Below are 23365 nucleotides of genomic sequence, written 5' to 3' on the forward strand. Positions count from 1 at the left end.
TCAGATAAAACGCCACGGATATACGTATTAAATTCGATCCATGAACATCTTTAGTAAAATTCAGACTTAGTTTACCAAAAATTTGTGAGCTAATTCAAATAACATGAATATAATATATAATTTTTATATAAATAAATTATGATATTTTTATCTATCAATTATAGTTTATAGTTTATGTTGTCTCTCAAAATTATATATATAAAAAGATTACTATAAATTTCATATAAAAACATTATATATAGATTATAGATATATTCTTTTCCATCATAAATAATTTAAGACTTGTCACTTATTCAACCTATAATAAAATAAACAAATATATTATAATTTTAATGACAAAAATAAAAAATAATGTACTCGTATATTTAACAAATGTGAGCGTTATAATTAAGTATATGTATAAAATTATATGTTCTTAATTATTAATAAATAAAAAATATAAAATACATAATATGTGTATTAATTTAATATTTGACTTCAAAATTCAAATTCAACTTTAAACTTAAGATGGGTCATGAGTTGATTTTATTCGCTTCTAGCCCTAATAACAATTAACATGCTGATTTGTAGCATTCATGCATAATGATTAGCATTTCAATTATACGTTAGGATTATGTTCTTGTCAATTTATTGAATTTCGTTTGTCATTTGTTTTAAGTTGTAGTATGCCCCTTATTTCATAAATTGAATTATGTGTATTCTCTAAATTTAATTTTATTACTTGAAAATTAGAAAATGAAAAAATAAAATCGACTTTTTATATGCATGACCAAGAAATAATGAAACAAGTAATAATAATTACAATAACAATGGAACAAAATAAAAAAGATAAGACAAAATAACATTTTAAGTAGGCCCATTTTTGTAATTACATGTTTAAAAGTAATTTTAATTACTATTTAAACATTATTAACTTGTCAAACTATGTCAAACTTAATTCTTCCTATAATAGACTTTATTCAGTATCTTAAAAAAAAAAAAAGAAGAAAATGGCTAAACCAAAATAAATAAATAATCAAAGCAGAATAAGAAAGAAGAAAATGGAAGTAAGAATGAGGAGTGATAAAAAAAAAAGGATTAATTAATTAGTGTGGTAATAATAAACTAGTGAATGAATGAACAATTGAAAAATAAAACGCAAGTAATTAACCTAGAATGTTGGCTACAAGCTTGCGCTGAATGGTTTATATGCATTAAGGTCAACTATGATACCAACCACGGACCCAATCATGGCAGCAACTGTTACTAAGAGACAAAACATACTTAAACTTTGTAAAAAAATCCAACTCCCACTCCATTTTGGCATCTTCTTTTGTTTGATGTACATCTCCACAGGGAAATAAACTGTTAAGGGCCAAAATCCTAGTGCCCCAATCACTCCCAATATGTCATTAAAGAATGGAACCAACATTGCTATAAAAGTTGTTACCACAACAAACAATGATCTCCAAACTAGTCTAAATGTATTTAGGTTGTATGAGGGTAAAAATGGGATTTGAATTTTGTGTTCTTTTCCTGTTACTTGCCATCTTTTAGTTGCCTGTTCTTCAACAAATGCAAAGAGGGGTTGAGAATAAACTTGGTATGCTCCCACAAGGTGAATGACTAGTGCCAAATTTGCAATGTCAATAAGCCAAAATGGCTTATCAAATGCTGTTAGTAAGTTCCCTGGTGCTGAGTTTCCAAATGCACCGTAACCTATGCACCCACAAAGAACATAGAATGCTGTGGTTGTTGCAATACTCACATTTGTGGCCGTCTTCATTGTTCTTACTTCAAATGGAGATTTTATAGTATCCTGTTTAGTCAGTATATTATTATCATTATTACTATATACGAATTAATTTATATATGAAAAAAAAAGAAAGAAGAAGTCTTTTCTATTAAATTTTAAAATAAATTCGCTTGACCAAATTAGTATATTGAACAATAATCATACTAGATATACATAAAATTTAAGTTATTTATATAAAATATATATCGAAATACAAAATATACTTTAAAAATGAATTAAACAACGCATGTATTTATACACAAACGGATCAAACTTATTCAAAGTGAGAAAAATAGTAAAATAATAAAGTGAAGAGTAAATCACTATTAAATTGAGATAATAAGACTCATATATGATAAGAGTTACAAATTCAATAGTGATTGACACTTTATTTTATCACTTTATGTGTTTCTTTACTTTAGACTATATAAATTCTATAGAAAAGCTGATTTGTTTTGTACATAGCATTTTTTTGCATAACTAATATATTTAGAATACATATGTATCTAAATACATTTTTTTCAAATGTATTAATGGAGCGGCATTTATTTTAAAACTAATGATTAGGAAATAGAAAAAAGGGTATACCTGAATTTCAATGAGAATATTAGAATAAGAATATGCAAAGGCTATGTTGCCAAGAGCTTGAAATATTGCCCACACTTTTTTGGCCTGTGTTTCTGCTTCAGCTCCTGCTATGGTACCCTTGAAAGTACCATTTTCTGTTTTAAGATCCAAACAAACAAAATATTAGACAACAATTTTCAGATGTTTTCAGATCATAAGTTACTTTTTATTTTCTATTATTATCATAACCTAGAGGTTCAATTTAATTTTTTAGATTGCCCTTATGCTTATTTTTAGTCCTAAAATTTTTAAAGTACTCATTTTAGTTTTTATGGTAAAAAAAATTTTTTTTGATTAATTGACAATTTCAAAATTTGACTAAAATATAAAATACCACCAAATTAAACCTTTCCTCATTAATGCATATAATGATTTATGTGTTTAACAAAAGAGAGTGTTAGCTGTATCAAGCAAATTTAAGTAGGAAAATAAGTTAAGATAACCTGAAATTTGAGCAATTCCAAGAGCTAGACCAATTAAGGAATAGGTGAAGGACATGACTGCAGCAAGTATTGAGAGCAATCCCATTTTATGAAAATTAGGAATTTGAGAAAATAGAAGTTGGATTGCCCCAAACCATATTATGTAACGATTGCCAGAAACATGACATGAGTTTTTTCCATGAGAAGAATGTATGCAATCCGTCTTTGTGATAGCCCTACCAACCAAAGCCAATAAATTTTAATCAATTTCAAACATAATTAATTGTCAATCATAGAAATTGCATAATATATTAGACTAATGTCAATGCATACAAGTATAAAGTATTTTACACTAATTCTCTCTCTCTCTGTTTTTTTAAAAAATAAAAAATAATTATGCTAAGATTCAAATAATTTTAATAACAAGACAATATATAATTGAATTTTCTTTTAACTAGTTTATATTTATTTATTTATTTATTTGACTAGTATTGTCCTAGAGTTTAATTTTTAGGTACTATTCATATAAATGAAAATACTTAATTAGATATTATTGACTAATAACAAATGTAAACACAAATTAGACTAATTATCTAAAATGTAGTGAAATATGACTAATTGAGTTGAGTTGATCTGACCGAGTTGGTCTATTATGAGAAACAAATTTTTTTTTTTAAATAAAGCTCAACATTCAAATTTTTTATATAGAAAAATTTTAAATTTATTAAAAAAATACTAAATTATTTTAACTTACCACTCATTACTATAATGTATCAACATTAAATTATTAAAAATGATCTCTTTTTATAATTATCATTCAACATTATTCGTTGATTTTCTTTGATACATTAACAATGATAAAATTTGAAATTAGGGTCGCAATCTATTACCCAAACCCCGTATTATTAGATAACTCCTGATTTTAGTAGCTTAACATGTTTCATAGTTTGTATTAATTACATTCATTTTTAATTTGTGTCTGTACAAATAAATACTTATCGAGACAAACGCACAAATGCATAAATATTAACTTTATTTTATTTATTTAAAAAAATCCTGAATATATTTATTATTGACCACATTGAAATTCAGTTTCGAAGTTTAATTTTAAACACTTCAAAGATGAAAAACTTACATCATACTCATAGCAGCTCCAATTGTATATCCTATTGCAGTTCCATAAAGATTCATATACTGCATTATTCCACAAAAGATGAAATTTTTTCCTCCTGCAAAACAATTATGGCATATCCAATATTATTTATAGAAATATTTAATTTTAAGGTATTATACTTGGTATACCATAAGTTAATTTTTTTAACTTTATAATATAAATCAATAAAAAAAATTTATATATATTTATTTGATCAAACTTGAATTAAAATATTACTCCTCTCTTATTGATTAAATCATAATACTTTATACGTAAAGTGATATACTCTACTATATGTAAAATCTATCGTAAGAAAAATATTAAAATAATACATCTTCAACTTCCATGTGCCATTTTTAATGTTATGTGAATATGTGATTGCAATTAACAAAAAAAAAGGCAAATAAACAAATATAAGATTATCTATAACTCCTCAACATGCATCTCCAAAGAAGATTCTGCTTGTAAATCATTATACGATTTCGTAAATATAACATAAAGAAACTATAAATTATACATCATATATTTATGTATATTTATATATATTATTGTAAATATCTTTTAACAAAGTGTTTAGTTATAAAATAATCAATTTTTTATATCATAATAATCAAACTTTCATAATAGTCCGTACCAAAAATCAGTTACACTATATTTTAATACTCTTATTATTTTTATTATACACACATATATATAATTTTTTATTATTTATGAAATTTCATTATAAGTGTGAATCAAATTTGACAATATTAATAATTGCTTTTATTAATTATATTATTTATAAAATGTTATTATGAATTTCATGTATGATCATTTCTTATTTCAATATATATTTTTATACAAGTGATTAATGTTTTTTGTGTTAATGTAATATGATTGTACAAAAATATATGTATAAAATAAATATTATATACAATAATGGTTAAGTTATGGAGCAGATTTTAAGTATATAAACTGATATTTTAATAATTTTAATTAGTAATTTTAATTATAAAAATTATATATAATATATATTAATTAAAATTAATAATTAAGATGACTGAAATACTGATATTTTAGATACATTTATAAATTTTTAGTTATATATGAATATATATACAAATTTTACAGGTTACAGATTTAATCGCATTTATTATTTTCATTTTATCTTTTTTTTTCCTTATATTTTCTTATTAAGATTTTCGTTTCCTTTTATCACACGGATCTTTCTCTAGTAAATAACAAACTAAATCTACAAACGTGTTAAATTGAAACTGAATTTTAAATGCACGCGGTGCGTTAACAAATAAAGAACACGCGTCTTTTAATTTTTTTCCTTTTTGTTTCTTTTTTTTTCTAATTTAGAGAAACCAAAAGAAACAAGTACCTTCTTAAGAAAAGGAAAAAAAAACATTTTTCAAAATTTTAAATATATATATATATATATAAAAACCTTAAATGGAAGGAATCGTAGCTAAATTCTTAACTCCAGCAGCAATAAGCAGATAGAGCCTTCAAGTTTAATCACATTTTGAGTAGTTTTAAAAATATTATTTTCACATCAAAATCAGTTATTATATATTTATATATAAATATATAAAATTTAATTTATTTTTAATATATATTTTATATTTTAATATATATATTCTATATTAATAATTATTTTTAATGACTAATTTTAATATATATTTAATATAATTAAATTAATTTGTATTAAAATTTATAATACATTATTAGATACCAAAAAATAATAAATATTTTAACATAAAATATCTGTCTAATTTAAAATTATTACACACATAAAATTTTTAAAATTTTCAATTTAAATTTTTTATTCATATAAAATATTTTAGGAAAAAAAAGTCTAGAACGTCAACTTTCTTATAAATTAACATAAACCAATAAACCAACTTCCTTTTATTTCTGATTTTAAAATTTAAAAAATAAAAATAGTAAAAAATTTTTATAACAAATTTATTTTTCAATTTAGTTGATATCAAATAATAAGAGACAAAATAACAGTCAAATAATATCACATCATAAAATACCCGTATTAATATATCTAACATTGACTATTCTTATCTTTATATAAAGATAATAATTTAACATATTTAATTAAATTATTTAATATAATATTTATCAATATCTTAATTGTCATCTCCCTGTAAACTCATAATTTATAATTAGTTTTGTTTGTATTACTTACCTAGAATATTGTCAATGGCTTCCATGTAAGTGTAACTCCTCTTGCCAGTAAGAGAGTCTCCAACACGGTAAGAATCAGCAAGAAAATATGAAGTATACAACGTGACGAGACTGAAGAAGATCATAACAATAGGACCAGCAATCCAACCTAATTGTGCTATCGACCATGCTAACGACAAAACTCCAGATCCAATCACTGCTGTTATTATATGAGAACTTGTCGTCCACACAGTTCCTGCACCAAAAAATATATATTATCATAACAAATTATTCCATTTAAAATAATAATTAATCTGCAAGTTAATAAAACCCCATTGAAATTCTCTTCAATTATTCTTAGCCTAGTGTTATCTATCTAACACAGCTGTATTTCGTTATTTTCAAGGTACATTTATTGAGCTATGTGTGTTTAATATTTATTAAGTAAATATTATTTTAATTTTTTATTTCCGGAAAAATCTGAAAAATTTGAGAGCCGCTAGCAAATTCCAAACTCAAATTCATTTTTTTTTTTAACAAAGAAAAAAAGAACTCGAGAAAATAAAATAGAACTGATTACAAGAAAATCATAAAAGACTTGAATTCAAATTTTTTTGTTCATCTCGTTTATAAAACTAAAATGAGAAAGGAGAAGAGGAAGAGATTGTGATAATAACATACATGGATTGGATTAATTTTAATTGTTACCTTTTCGTTTTGGGCGGCCGTCGTCATCGTAAAGTGAGGCATCGTGATGGTGGCTAACGGTGGTTGTTGCGGCGGCGGAAGAGTTTTCATCAATCATCTTTGGTGTGTTATTCATTGGAGACACCAAATATGAGTTTTCAGCCTTGCAAGTTGCAACTAATAAGTTGCATTCAAAAATTCACGAATAAAAGATGCAATGCGAAAAAAGGGTTTGGTTCGTTGAATTAAATAGGAGCAATAATTATGGCGCTTTGAATAAAAAAGGTCAAGGATTGACACACGTGTCAAATTTTTTTTTTGTGACTAACAACAAATGTGTCAAATTAGTTGAATATAGATTTATCTACTCATTTTTCTTTTAATTTTTAAATAATTTTTCAAATAAAATAATAGACGTGTGTTTAAAAAAGTAATAAATGAATTTTAATGGGATTTAAAAAAATTGTATTAATAAATAAAAAATATTTGTAAATAAATGAACACGTGTAATTAATATCTATTCAACTAAGTTAATTAAAGGTATTATTGGATATTTCGAGAAAATAAGTTGATATTTTTAATTTATTTAAATTAGGAGAGTAATTGTTATTAAAGATGTATAATATTGTATCAGTAAATGATGCGAATAGTCCCTTTAAATTTTTTATGTTATTCAGTTTAATTGTAACATCTCAGTTTTTCTTTATCATATTTATTATTCAATAACCAATTCATTAATTAAATTCTTAGTAATTTAAATTTTAATTTCATGATAAAATATTAGAAGATAATATACTAAAAACACTAACATATCTAATTTGAAAAATATGAAAATAGATCCTAATGTGTATAAATAATCTTAAACCTTGTCAATGAGTAATAGCTCAAATGGCATAATTTCTCCATATTCAATTAAGTACATAAAAACTAAAAAAATAAAAAATATCTTTATTTTTTGAGTTTAGTACAAAATTAAATTCAAATTTAATTAGATATATAAATCTGTTAGAAGATTATAATAGAAAATTACACTATAACGAACCAGCCTGATATACTAACAATATTTCGTAAATATCTCAAGTTGTGTTATCTGATTGACTTTTTTCAAAGTTCGTTTTAAAGCTAACTTAATTCTCTATAAATTTTGTCTAATAGCTATTTCTAAATTCCAAACATACAAAATTTTATACGGTTTGCAAAGTGATGATTCAAATTGGACATTTTACCTAAATGCAGGTTAAATTTTTCTAACACAATCTGTACATACCTAAGACTGCAGTGACGGATCCAAAAAATTTTGACAGTGGGGTCAAAATATATATAACATAATAATAATTTGGGTTTAGCTAATATGTATCCTAAGGACACATGACAAGCTTACCATTAGTGGAATATTTTAAATTTTTCATTTAATAATTATAAAATAAATGCATTGAAAATTTAAATTTTTTATATTTTCAACAAAAATATTCTCAGTTTGTAATTTTAATATGTGTTTTTAGAATACAAGATAGATAAATTCTAATAATTTTTATAATAAAATAGTATATGTATATAAAAATCAGCTATCAAATTATTCATCAGCTATTATGTATTTGTGTATAAATATATTTATTGTTTAATTTATTTTCAATGTATATTTTATATTTCAATATGTATTCTATACGAATAATTACTTTTTATGTACATATAGCATAATTATTGTTATAATTGTATTTTGTTATTGTAAAATATTATTAGTTTTCAAAATATATAATTTACAAATTAAAATACTAAAATGGTAATTTAAAAAATAATATATAATTTAGAATTCTATTTATTAGGTTTTATATTTTTTTTTTAAAAATTGAGTAATCTTTTTTTTATCAATACAATCGAAATATCCCTCTTTCTATATATATCATTAAATAAAAGCAACTTTCAGTGATATTCATAGTTAAAAAAATTCTTTCAAGTAATGTAATTGCTACAAGAAAAAGTAAAACTAATTTAAAAAAAGATTAATATCTTTTGAGTTCATTTCTAAAAAAGAACACCAATCTTATTTAAATTGAGAATCGATCATTCTAATAAACATCTAATATAAAATTTTTAAATTGACTATTAAATACTAAAAGTTGAGTAAAAAATTATTGTGTAGTCAAATTCAATAATTTAATGAGGACAAATAAATATTATTATTATATACTACTAAAAAAAATTCAAATTGTAGTGGGGCGCTTGCCCCCACTACAATATATAGAGGTCCGGCCCTGCCTAAGAGTCATTTGAGTCATTTTTTTTCATTCTATTTCCTTTTTTTATACAAAACATTTTAGGTAACCTGTTTTCTTTGTCTTCTACTATCTTTATAAATTGGCATTCATATACTTTTTCCACTTCATTATAAGAAAAATCATTATCTCTTCTCACTTCCTTACCTTTATTCAAACTATTCACAAATTTTGATCCACTCATATATTGTTCGAGAATGTATCCTCTCTAAACTATGTAAACTATGGAGATCAAGAATATGGAGATTTTCTTTCTACAATAAAACCAACACGGACTCAAAGATTTGCATAGGATTCATATCTTCTGCAAACTTAATATCTATATTGAGTTTATCGAAAGAATAAAATTTATCTATTAGTCAAAGATTTATTATACCTACTTCAAAACACACATAAAGTCTAGCCATAGAACAAGTCTCTCTTCGCTAACGATATGTGTGGTTCTTTTTCGAATGTAGTTGTTGTCGTTTTCGAGCATCTTTCTTTTTGCATTTCTTCTTCAACAACATCGTCATTATCATAGTCTTCTTCATCTTAGCTTCTTATTCTTTTATATATATTTAAAAAATTAGAGCACATCAATTTTAATTCACATCATAAAAATTTTGATGAATAGCACAAAAATTTTGATGTATGACACAGAAAAAATACACAGCGCAAAAAATTTTAATAGATTACATGTCTAAAAACATTAACACTCAAATAACAAAATATATACAACATAGAAATATTTAAAAGATCACAATTGACCCATCTAATTAATAAAATATGTGATATGGATAAATTTTTTTATATTATATGTAACAATTTTTATGCCATATTAATAAATTTGTGTTATGTATAAAAATATTTGTGCTATATGTAAATTTCTATGTTATGTCAATAAATTTATGTTCTTTCTAACCAAAAAAAAAATTGTGTGCTAAAAAATGCTAAAAAAAACGATGATACATGCACGCATTTTTTTTTTATCAAATTTGTACCAACTTAATTAAATTTAATTACAAAAATATTTATATATCGTCTTTTTCTTTATTTTTTTTATGGGAGGGGGGATTTTCTTCTATTATAGCAATTCAAACCTCGACTAAACATTTTTATGAGTTACCATTTTTAAAACATTTTCTTTTAATGTATTGTCCATGTTTATTCTTTCACTACTCTTTTTCTCATTTTTTCCACTATTACATTTACTTTTTAAGGGACCGAACAACTTATTTCCCATCTTCTTACATTAATTTTTTTTTATCTTTCATTTCAATTTTTGTTTAATTAAAGTGTAGTAAGGATTTTTGAAAAACTACAGTTTGGAGAAATTAAACAATGTATGTTTTTAAGGATTTTAATTTACTTTAAAAATGCATATATAACCTACAAATTCACAAAAGTCTACCAAATTATTTGATCATTATTGTAGGGTTATATAGTAACGCCGTCATTTTGTTTAAGTAGTATGAAACCCTAATCAAGGTTATATTCGGAATACAAAAACTCTCTTAGGAGTTAGGACCTAGGAGTTTGAAACTTGAAAGTATGAATCCCTTTTGTGAATCTTTAATGCGTTGTTGTTACTCAAACCTAGGAAAAATCAATTGACATGCATGACCAATTCTTGCTTATGCTTTTCTTTGTTTTAGTTCATTAAAAAGCATTTTTTTTCTTTTTGGAAATTATTGTAAGCAAGATTTTTATTATATTGTGTCAACAAACTATAATTCAAATGGCATAATTTTTTTATATTCACCTAAAAATTTGTGAGTTTGAATTTCACTCTTAATTTAAAAAAAAATTTCTTATTATATGGCGTGATTTTTGCGTTCTGCATGTATTTGGCCGGCACCTCATGTTTTATTCTAAAAGTTTGATGTCTAACTTACCACTATATCCAACGACTAAATCCAAAACCTCCATAAATATAATACTATTTTTCCCTCTTTTTTATTTTGAATCTAATTGTTGCCATAGTTGTAAAATTGACGTTTTTTATTTACGACAAATATTGATCAAAACAAGTGTTCTCATAATTACGTCTTAATTAACTTTCAATCAAAATATTTATTTTAAATATTACTATAAAAAATACATTGAGTATAGTCAAATTTATCATTTAGTATTGGTTTTTATTAGCAGCTTTACCGATAGATTTTTTGACGATTATAAGGCTAAATTCGTCGCGAGGAATAAAATTACTGTCAGATTTCTATTTTCACTAAAAAATTCGACGATAATTAGTGATGTAAAATTTTTTAAACTGGCGCACACATATTGTCAATAATCCAATGGTAACCTACTTTTTTAAAATGTAGCATTTCGTTTAGTAAAACCTACATTACCATAAATTTTTTTTGTCAAAAACTCCGACGATGGGATTTGAATACATATATGGCTCACCAACGCCTTCCCCCATTACTCGAAGACATTCTCTCTCTTCTCTCGCTCACTCCTCCATTACCTCTTTCAAAAGTGTCGTGGTTGTTGTTCACCTAGTATGTATGTAAACTACAAAAAAAAGGCCTGTCGACACACATTTTTCTTGTCACGATTTTATAAGGGTAGCCATTGATTTGTAATTTGACCACACTTTTTTTGCCACACTTAAAAAGCATGGCCATAGAAAAAAATCGGCACGCTTTTACGAAGATGACCAACAGGAAAACCTATAAAAAAGAGAACTCGACATGAATTAGAGAGACAGAGTGGTAGCCAGTACAAACTTAAGAGAAGTTATGGCAAAACAAGTTGTAAATATTGTAAAAAGGTAAATATAAAATCTTTCCATCTCTGCGTATGGTCTCAATCTCAGCACTGGTAAATCTCCCTTTCAAGACTCCACATTCATTGCATACTAGTATTCCATTTTTGGATGATTCCTCTAGCCCAACAGATTTTTCGTTGGTTTCATCCATCCACTGAAAATAACGGCACCCACTGTTCTTCGTCTGCCCAGCACAGAAGCCATTCATCAAGCTCAATTCTCAATAGGGAAGGGGGACATATTCACTAGACAATTCATACATACCTTCCATAGAGGACACCTGAGAAACCATCTCCCTGGATTTCTCCTCGTCTTCGACTTCAACGCCACCACCTGAAGACGGCAGAAGCATGTCCTGTCATAGGGCTTGCTCCCGTGTTCTTCGAGCGCTTCAGAGCTACTATTTTCCATTGACTCTGTCTTTCGATTGTTATTGGACATGCCTTTGCTTCCACCATGCATGACAGTAGTTAGGGTTTATCTTTCTGGTGAATTGGGGAAAATGTTCTCTCTCATCTCCATATAAAGGAAAAACGGGACTGAAAGCCTTAACGGATGCCAGTTGAAATTCTGTCTGCCACATCGCCAAACTCCGTTTAACAGAGAAGGGCTCTCTTTACGGTTGGACAGATTTGTTGCGTTTTCAAAATTTTCGAGGGTATAATTGTCGTTAACAAATATTAGGGTTATTATTGTCAGCGTTTTACAAATTCGAAGGCATAATTGCTAATTTACTCTTTATAAAATTATCACCAAAGTATTGAATAATCGACTTCGGCCATTTCTTTCAGATATTGTTAGTCCTTTACAAGAAGGTTTTATTCCGGGTCTGGTGCTCCTGATAATATTATTGTGGTCCAAAAAATTCTGAATTTTATGAAGCACACAAAATTCAAAAAAGGTACTCTTGTTTTAAAATTTTGAATTTTATGGTAGGGTGGATTGGAGGTTTTTGGCGAGTACTCTCATTGCTTTTGGTTTTTCTATCATTACTGTTAATTTGATTATGAATTGTGTTCGTGCATCATCTCTTTCTATTATGTAAAATGGGAATAGATTGGATAGTTTTGCTCCTAGAAGGGGGCATAGACAAGATGATCCAATGTCTCATTACTTATTTGTGCTTTGTATAGAAAGACTTGCTTGTTATATATCTCATAAGGTGGTCGAGGGTGTGTGAAAACCAGTTTCTGTCACTAGGAGTAGTCCAAAATTTTCTCATTTGATGTTTGCAGATGATCTTTTACTTTTCTGTCAGACTACAAAGAGTCAGGTCTAAATAGTCATGCATTCTCTTAACATTTTTTACAAGGCATTTGACATGAAAGTAAATCTTGAAAAGTCTAAAGCTTTTTATTCTAAAAATGTGACTGCTCGTAGAAGAGATATTTTTACTAGTGTTTCTTCAATATGTTTTATTTTGGACTTAGGAAGATATATTGGAGTTAACCTTAATCATTCCCGTACCAGTAGGACTTCTTTTCATTCAGTGATTGAAAAGGTGAGAGAAAGATTAGCTAATTGGAAAGGAAGGCTTCTAAATAAAGCAGGGAGACTTTGCCGAATCAATTCTGTTGCAGCATCCATTACTGTCTATCATATGTAGGTATCTTTTTTTTCCAAATTGAGTTTGCGATAAATTGTCTTCTATGATGAGACAGTTCCTTTGGAAGGGTCAAATTGATGCCAAAGGTCTTTCTCTTGTTAGTTGAATGCTGGAGAGAGTTCGGGTAGGTCATGGAGTGTAGCATCTTCTAGACTTTACTCAGTTAGGAGTGGATACAGTTGGCTAGTCAAAAGAAAGTTTGACTGGAATGAGCATGATAATTGGTTGTGGGTATGACGACTGTATATTCCTGAGAAGTACATGTTCTTGATTTGGCTCAGTCTTCATAACGCTATTCCTACGGCAGAGTTTCATTTGGGTCATGGCTTAGCTTTATCTAGCACTTGTCATCGGTGTCAGAATGGTTCTGAATCCATTCTTTATTGTTTCGAGAGTGCCCTAGTGCCAAGAAGTTTGAAATCTTTTAAACCTGTATTCAGATAACTCAGATTTACGTGATTGGCTCTACAGAGTTGCAAAGAGTGGAGATGTTTTTTTCTTTTCGACCATCTGGTGAATTTGGAGAAGCAGGAATCATGACTTATTTAATACAGATGACTCTTGGAGTGCTAGTAAAGTGGTGAGTTTGATTCGTAGTTCAGTAAGAGAGTTCCACACTATTTTTTCTTTGCATCAATCTTTGTCTCCTCCTTCACTTTGTTTGCGTTGGATTCTACCTCCAGTTAATTCTGTTAAATTGAATTGTAATGCTAGTTGTTTTGCTCTTTTTGGCTATGCTAGTTTTGGTTGTATCATTCGCAATTTTGATGGATGTTGGTTGAAAGGTTGCACTAGAAAAGTCAAAGTGTGCAGTAGTCTTTTTGCTAAATTGTATGCGATTTGGAGAGATTTACTTCTAGCTTGGGATGGTGGATTTTGTGAGGTTATTTGTGAAACAGACTGTTTAGAAGCTCTTTTCTTGGTAAACCAAAGAATGCTTGGTAAGGATATTCCGAAATAAAATTTTGCAAAGCATAGGTTATGAATTGGAATTGGAGAGTCTCTATTCTTTTAATTCAGAAGAATGCAAATAGTGTTTCAGATTGTATGGCTAAAGCAGCTGCTTCTGGTGCGGACATTCACTCGAATTGGAGTTAACTATGGAGTGAAAGTGAGTTTCAACATCTAATAGATTTAGATATGAACCTAGCCAATTAATTTGGTTTTGTTTCTGTTTTTTTTTTCTTTCTTTTCTATTTAGTCACAAAAAAAACTATATTTAGGCTTAGTTTGGTACAGTTTTTACTTTTTAAAAATAGCTTATAAAAGCTAGCTTTTTAAAAAGTGTAGCATTTATGTTTGATAAATTAAATTAAAAATGACTTTTAATAAATACAAGTAGCAACAATTACGTTTGGTAAAATAACTTTTAAAATTTTAAAATATTATAAAAGACATAAATTTAAGCGTTAAATTTGAAAATTAATTAATATATGAGGTTATATTAGACTTTTAAATTTTAAAAAATACAAGCCAACTTTAAAGAGCTTCATCTTAGTTGGTTTAAAAAATATCCCGATTTTGTGAAAATTGCAAGCACAAGCATATGTCGTCGTTTTGATTTACCAAATACAAAATGAAAAGCTTATGCTTCTAAAAAGCACAAACAACTTTTCAAAAAGTTTTGCCAAACCAAATTTTAATCGTTTTCAAAAAAAATGATAATAAGATCAAGAAATTGTCCAACACAAAATATTATACAAAAGAAGATTTAATTTAATGTAAGTCCTAATATTGTATTATTTAATTATTCCAATAACATTTACAATTTTACATACACTGTGATAATAATAACAAAATCACTGAATGGGTGATGAATAATTAAACAAGTAATACAAAAACCAAAGCCATATATATATATAGGGCTTTAATTTGAGTACTATAATTGTGAGCTGAATGCCTTGAATTTTGAAAGGTCAAGTAAGACACCAACCACTGATCCAACAAGAGCAGCAAGTGTTACTAAGAGACAAAACATACTCAAACATTGTAAACCAATCCATTTCTCACTCCATTTTCGGATTTTCATTTGTTTGATGTACATCTCCACAGGGAAATAAACTGTTAAGGGCCAAAATCCTAATGCTCCAATCACTCCCATTATGTCATTAAAGAATGGAACCAACATTGATATAAAAGTTGTTACCACAACAAAAAATGATCTCCAAACTAGCCTCAATTTGTTTAGCTTGAAAGAGGGTAAAAATGGTATTTCCACCTTGTGTTCAGTTTCAAGACTTGGCCATCTCTTAGATGCATGTTCTTCAACAAATGCAAAGAGGGGTTGAGAATAAACTTGGTATGCTCCCACAAGGTGAATGACTAATGCTAAATTTGCAATGTCAATGAGCCAAATTGGATTATCAAATGCTGTAAGTAAATTTCCTGGTGCTGAGTTTCCAAATGCACCATAACCTATGCATCCACATAAGACATAGAATGTTGTTGTTGTTGCAATGCTTATTCTTGTAGCAAACATCATTGTTTTTAGTTCAAAAGGAGATTTTATGGTATCCTGTTTAGTCAGAGAGATATATCATTATTGTATACTAATCAATTTATATAATAATAGCCAAAATATATATTAAATTTTGTATTATTAATTTCGTTAGATCCCTCGAAATTATTGTTTAAAAAAATTAGTATAATTAGATATTCTTTAAATATTTTATTTAGAAAAAGTTTAGGAAGTTAGCACTTTTATTAAAATTTAATCAGTACTTATAAGTAATTTCATACCATTAAATGTAATTTTATACTATTAAAAATACTAATAATGACTAATTAATGACTACAAATCACAAAATCTGCTAGCCTCTTAATACGCCTCTTTTTTTTATTTAGCTTTTAGAGGAGAAAGTAAATTAAAAACAAGTAATTTTTTTATTTTTTGAACAACTGATATAAAAATAGATATTTAAATTAATTAAATAATAACAAATTTTTAAAAAAATTGATTAAAAACTAAAATTTAAAGAATAGGTAGTATTTTTTTAAAAAAATACTAATTTTATTTTCGAGTTGGGTTTTTAAAAAGCCCAGCGGACAAGGGTTTAAAAAGTCAACAGAAACAATAAATTTAGACAAAAAATATTAGTTCGGTAAGACAATAAATTCAATATTGAATTTTGTGGTATCTAACTACATATTAGATTTTCATTTGTTATAAAGCCATTTATTCCTAACGCTTAAATTGATAAGTAGAGACACAAGAACTATATTATATCTAAAACTATTGCCTTTTTTTTTCTTGAGGTAAGTAAAATACTTCAACCATGTTTAACACAAAAATTAGTCATCAATTAATTATTATGTAAAAATATATATTTAGTATTCATAAAAAAATTGATTATGCTGTAAAAAAAAGTTTTGGCTATTCTGTTATGATAAATTTTATTATTGTTCTATTATGTCAGATTTGATTATTTTAATAATTAAATATTTTATTAAAAATTATAAAATAATATATAAATATACACAAATATATAATAAATAATTAAAAATATTTTTAAAAATTCATAAATATTCTCTCTCGTTTCAAACATTCTTCCGAAATTATCCTTGTCTTTGTAAACAAATACCACCTTAATATATTTAGATGTAATTTCACGTAAATACATTAAATTTCAAGTTTATAAATTAGTAAAAAAAAGACCTTTATTTGATTAAGAAATTAAAAATGATGTACCTGAATTTCAATGAGAATAAAAGAATATGAATATGCAAAGGCAATGTTTCCAAGAGCTAGAAATATCCCCCACACTTTATCAATCGGTAATTCTCCTTTAGCTCCTGCTATGTTACCCATTACAGTACCATTTTCTGTTTCAAGAACCAACCATAAAAAAAAAATATTAGCCAATAATATAATTTTACTATACTCCTCTAAATCTAAAAATGATAAGCCATTTTTATTTTTTATGCTATATTATTCATAAATTGTATAAAAATTCCAATTTATGATTCCTGAACTTGAAAAAATATTTTTTTAAAAAATAAAATATTAATTTAATTCTTAAAATAATATATTTTTAATCTTTACTCATCAACCAACCATTAATATTTTACTAATATATCATGTTTAGCAATATATTAGTATATCACATGAATGAAACTTTTCTGAATCAAACCCTATTTTTTTTTAAAATACAACTTTCAGTTTAATTTATGTTTAATTATAATTTCGATTTAATTATAATATAAGTATGTGAAAAAATAAAGAGAAAAGCTTGATGTAGGAAAAGACATATATAACCTGCCATTTTGATAATTCCAAGAATAAGACCAATTATGGAATATGTGAAGGACATGACTGCAGCAAGTATTGAGAGCCATGAAATATTATGAAAATCAGGAAGTTGAGAGAAACCAAGTTGGATTATTCCAAACCCCATTAAGTAACGGTTGCCATAAATAATACATGGATCTTTTCCTTCAGATGAGTATATGCAATGAATCTTTGTTATTGCCCTGCCAAACAAACCATGTTAAATTTCATTTAAAAAATAATTCAATAGGATAAAGTGTTGCAACTAATCCTATCAATTTCTTGAAATTGAAGTAATTTTAGTAACATGATGACTATATATACAGTTGAAATTATTTTAAAACTATAGCTTACAATTTCTCTTAGAGTAAAAAGCTTGATTTAATTAGTCCTCTCAAATCTCATATGTAACTCAATTTGGTCCGTCAAATTTTAATATATGATGGTCAAATTAATTCTGCGACTTAGTTTGGCTTCTTGATTTCAAATGACCCAAAATAGTTATTAAAAAATCCGACTTTGTTATCCAAATTCGATCTTCAAAATTTGATGATATGTAATTCAATTTGACATTATTTTAATCCCTCATGTAACATGTTACACCTTCACGAAATTTATGGAATGACAACGAAAAGATCAAATTAAATTATGTTGTCAAATTTGGATGACCAAATTAAATTGTGGAGTTAAATTTTTGTTTTGATAGGTTATTATGCTAATTAATAATTAAGAGACTGAATTGAATGGGTATGTCTAAAACAAGCTCACCAATTATGTGTTTATTGAATGAGCCACACTTATATAGGCCATTAGATTTTATTAAATGAAAATCAAAGGCTAATATAAAAGAAGAGCATTGATGGACTCTAATAAATATAGAATATCCTAGTACATAAATAAATACTTTAAATGATAATACTTTAATAAACAATACTTTAAACGACAACAAAATATTTTATTCTTAAATAATTAAATATAAAATATATAAATATAAAATATACGAGTATTTTTTATTTAATAAAATTAATTATTATGCAAAACTTTTTTATAATAAAAAAATTATATTAAATAATATTTTAAACTGTAACATAAAAATATAAATTATTAAAATTTTATTGTATATTACTTGATAAATAATTAGAATATTATATTCAAAATTTATTAACTATTTTTATTAAAAATCTTATTTATAATATAATTTTTCATAAAAATATTTTAAAAAATAATTTATTTAAAATATTATATAATATGAAAATATTAATTTTTATTTTTTTAATTTTTTTAGAAAACAGAATAAATAATATAATTTAAATACATACCTAAATAAAAAAGTTAATATTTTCATGTAATATATAATGTTTTAAATAAATTTTACTTTTACAAATATTTTGATAAAAAATTATATTATATAATAATATTTAACAAAGTAATTAGTTAATAAATTTTAAATATAATAAACTAATTATTTTTCCAGTAATAGAAAATAAACTTTATTTATTTTATATTTTTATGTTGTAGTTTTTAATGAATAAAAAAATTTATATTTTTTGTATTTATTTATTTTATATTTTTAGAACAAAAAATTTCTATCTTTATATAATAAAATATGTGATAATCTTCTTTATATATATATATATATATATACCCGCCGAACTCGTAAAAAAGGTGGGTCTAGAATTAGAATTTGAAACCTGTCAAATTAAAAAATTCGCCAAATTATGTATATATGTTCCAATTATGTGATTTTATTTATTTTATTTTACAATTTCGTATATATGTTCAAATTATGTGTCTTATTTTTTAAAATAAAGATAGTTCTATTGACAAATATTATTTTGAACAATTTTATTGAAGTTAAAAATTTAAAAAAAGATAGTAAAAAAATTATATTATAATTTGACTATTTTTTATTTGTATTTAATTGTTTAAATATTATTTTTTGTTAATTTTAATTAATTTTATTTTTTTAAAAAAAAAAGTCAAACGGCTAACATTTTGCACCCACTTTAGTTGGCGAGGCGGGTTGGCCCGTGCCGCATATGGTTAGTTAATAAATTTAATAATATCTTTAATAAACATAGTTAATTAATAAATTTTAAATATAATAATCTAATTATTTGTCAAGTAATATAAAATAAAATTTTAATTATTTTATATTTTTATATTAGTTATAGTTTAAAATATTATTTTAATATAATTTTTAATATTATAAAAAATTTTTGCATAATAATTAATTTTAATAAATAAAAAATATTCTTATATTTTATATTTAATTATTTAAGAATATAAGATTCTATTATCGTTTAAAGTATTGTGCATTAAAGTATTGCCATTTAAAGCATTTATTTATGTACTAGGATATTCTATATCTATTAGAGTCCATCAATACTCTTTTTTTATATTAACCTTTGATTTCCATTTAATAAGATCTAATGGCCTATATAAGTGTGGCTCATTCAATAAACACATAATCGTTGAGCTCGTTTTAGACATATCCGAATTGAATCACTCGAAAAATTTGAGAGACCAAATTAATAAATTCTTATTCCAATTATTTATTTCTCTAGTATTACCCAAGAGTTAGATTTTTTTTAAAAATATTTAGTAACAAAAAAAATTAGCTAAAATAAGTGAGAACTTGCTTTATTTAGTATTTATTAATTGCTGTAACAATTAATAAATATTAAATAATATAAATTTTGATTTTTTTTGTCTCCTTAATATTATTAATTTTTTATTGTAAATATGTAATGACAACCTATATTTGATGAGAGTAATGCTAGGTAGACAAAAAAAACAGCCAAAACTTGTCTTATTTAGCATTCATTAATTGTTACCAAAACTTGCCTTAATATTATTCATTAATTGCTAGGTAGACAATTAATAAATACTAAATAAGGCAAGTTCTGACTGTTTTTGGCTGATTTTTTTTTGTTACCAAACATTTTTCGATTTGATGAAATGTTAGCTTAAGAAAGTTTTACAAATTAAATAGAAATTAACTCATTTTTCAAATTAAAATTAAATCTAGTGAACTATGACTAATTGATTTGAGTTGACATAGTAAGAGGCAATAGTCATAGTAGTCAATTTAAATTATTCCAAATCAAAATATTCAAATAATATCAACTCAAAGATAAAAAGTTAGGATTAATAACTGAACTTACATCATGCTAAGGGAGGCTCCAATTGTATATCCTATTGTAGTTCCATAAAGATTTGCATATTGTATTATCCCACAAAAATAAACATTTTTCCCTCCTGCAATGGTATGGCATATGCAACATTTATGTGACTATAGAGTTTTAAAATTATTCACTCAATAGAATCAAAAGAGATGAAAAATATTTTTCACATAATCCACTCAAAACATATATAAATAATTAATAACATGACAGATCATATTTAAAATAGTTTTGTTAGGGAATTAACTTTAATTTTGTCACCCAATAATCAACCCACAAAATAATAGTAATAGATGCTCAAAGGTTAAGGAGACAAAAAGAGAAATCTAAAAGAAAAAAAAATGTTATTTAAAAAAAATTGATTCCCAATCTTTTTCAATTAAAATTCACTTCAACCTATTTATTTATTCGGATCTTATTTTAAAAAATCGTCCAATTAAAATAAAAAATGTTATTTGTACACCAAAATTAGCTACTAAAATCAGCCACCAATGTATAAATACATTGTGTGGTTTAATTTATTTTTGATATGTATTTATATTCCAACATGTATTTTATATTGGTGGCTGACTTTGATGGCTAATTTTGGTGTACATGTAGCATAAATCGATAATTTTAGGTTGTCAATCAAAATCAATATAAATTCACTTAAGATGAATTTTTCTCGAGTTTATATTTTAAATATTTCTTTTAATAAAAATTTGGATATTCTTATTTTTAAAAATTTCAGATATTTTTTTCTCTTATATTAATGTTAATTGCATATTATCTATACCATGTTTAGCTTTCAAGATTTTTTTTTATTATTAAATTACTTAATATAATACGTAACATTTATTTTTTACATAAAAATTTGCTCAAACAACCATCATATCTAACATAGTTTTGTTTGTATTTACCAAGGATGTTGCCAATGGCTTCCATGTAAGTGTAGCTCCTCTTGCCAGTAATGGGGTCCCCAGCACGATAACACTTTGCAAGAAAATATGAAGTATACAAAGTGACAAGACTAAAGAAGATCATAATAATAGGGCCAGCAATCCAGCCTAATTGTGCTATTGACCATGCTAATGATAAAACTCCAGATCCAATCACTGCTGTTATTATATGAGAACTTGTTGTCCATACAGTTCCTGCATAACAACATTCACATAATGGTATGTGTATATATACATAAAAGGTTAGATTTGGAACATGAATTGATGGAATATGGATGTGCACCGGTTCGTTGTGGCCGGCCGTCGTCGTCGCAGAGTTCTTTAGAGATGCCAAGGGTGGTGGAAGAAGTGTTTTTCAAAGATTCTACTTTTTCAATCATTGTTGGATGATGACGTATGATAAAATAAAGACCAAGATTGACAAGAATCTAAATTCCAAGTCTTCTGTATTGATTTTTATAAGATAATTCGTAAGTAGTGACGACTTCTTACTTTATCTGAAATATAAATATATAATGACACATCATGAAAAGTAACTTACATGTTATTTTAGAGGGGTTTGGATAGAATTTACCTAATATATATAGTTGCGTACCAATTGCAGAGTTCTTGTTTCTTGCCAATTATTATTTGATGATCTTTATGTGGTCATAGAAATGCAGTAACGGATTGAAATGGCAATAAATTGTAGTTTGGACCCAAAGGTTGTGTTTGGAACAATTCAATACTCTTTAGGAATATATATGAATCCCTTTTAATTGATGAAGATTTCAATCAGTGAAGGACGTCTTCAATCTTAGAGAAAGAAAGAAAAACAAACACAGTTTTAAAGGAACATTAAGGGTTATTTGAAAAAATATGGTGATAATCTTTTGACCAAAGTAAAACTTTGTTGTAATTTTATTTTTTTCAGTGTAATTTTTTGTATTTAACTTGCTAGTTTTTCCTTGCTTTTAGGCTTACAGTAGTGGACTTGCTGATTTTACTCCTTTCCCTTCTTTGTTCGGTTGAGCAGAATAAATTAGTGAAAATAAGTTTATCAACTTAACTATATTTTGGGTTGGCCAAGTCAAGCATTTTAAAACTGTTTTTTTCTTTTTATAGTAAATTTTATGCTAGATAATTCAAGTTAAAACTGAATTATAGTTCTTGAATGTAGGGTTTTTTTTTTCGATAATTGATAAGAGAGTATCTATTTCTTAAAAGAGGGAATAAAATATCAAATAAAAAAGGAAAATAAGAAGTTATAAAAGTTTGCACTTTGCACACATAAACCACATAGTTTGTACTTATATTTACTAGAATTTATACACATACATTAGTTAATAGTGAAAAAGCAACAAAAGCTGAAAAAACAGCAATACAATCTGCATGATGATATCTTCATTTAATCAACTCAGAATATACCAGGATATAAATTACAAAGTAACAACCCCTATTTTTGAAAAATATTAGAATCCTAAACATACTAAAAGGAAGATAAAAAATGGCGTAATGTAAGAAAATGTAAAAACC

General features: G+C 25.7%; 2 protein-coding genes across 2 annotated transcripts; both read right to left on the bottom strand.

The window, feature by feature from the left end:
• Positions 1 to 1060: 1060 nt before the first annotated feature.
• LOC130945150 (amino acid permease 4-like) lies at positions 1061 to 7102 on the bottom strand. The gene is made up of 6 exons (XM_057873844.1): positions 6848 to 7102; positions 6162 to 6395; positions 3959 to 4052; positions 2845 to 3059; positions 2363 to 2496; positions 1061 to 1798 (listed from the first exon to the last, which is right to left on the bottom strand). Exons 1-6 carry the CDS (start codon positions 6960 to 6962, stop codon positions 1163 to 1165), a joined length of 1428 nt encoding a protein of 475 aa, XP_057729827.1. The 5' UTR covers positions 6963 to 7102; the 3' UTR covers positions 1061 to 1162.
• An 8237-nt stretch (positions 7103 to 15339) lies between these two features.
• LOC130946142 (amino acid permease 4-like) lies at positions 15340 to 22230 on the bottom strand. Its single transcript, XM_057874819.1, has 6 exons — positions 22134 to 22230; positions 21812 to 22045; positions 20895 to 20988; positions 17716 to 17930; positions 17149 to 17282; positions 15340 to 15975 (listed from the first exon to the last, which is right to left on the bottom strand). Exons 1-6 carry the CDS (start codon positions 22228 to 22230, stop codon positions 15340 to 15342), a joined length of 1410 nt encoding a protein of 469 aa, XP_057730802.1.
• Between the last annotated feature and the right edge of the window lie 1135 nt (positions 22231 to 23365).

Source organism: Arachis stenosperma, chromosome 8 (genome assembly GCF_014773155.1).
Source record: "Arachis stenosperma cultivar V10309 chromosome 8, arast.V10309.gnm1.PFL2, whole genome shotgun sequence".
Lineage (NCBI taxonomy): Eukaryota > Viridiplantae > Streptophyta > Magnoliopsida > Fabales > Fabaceae > Arachis > Arachis stenosperma.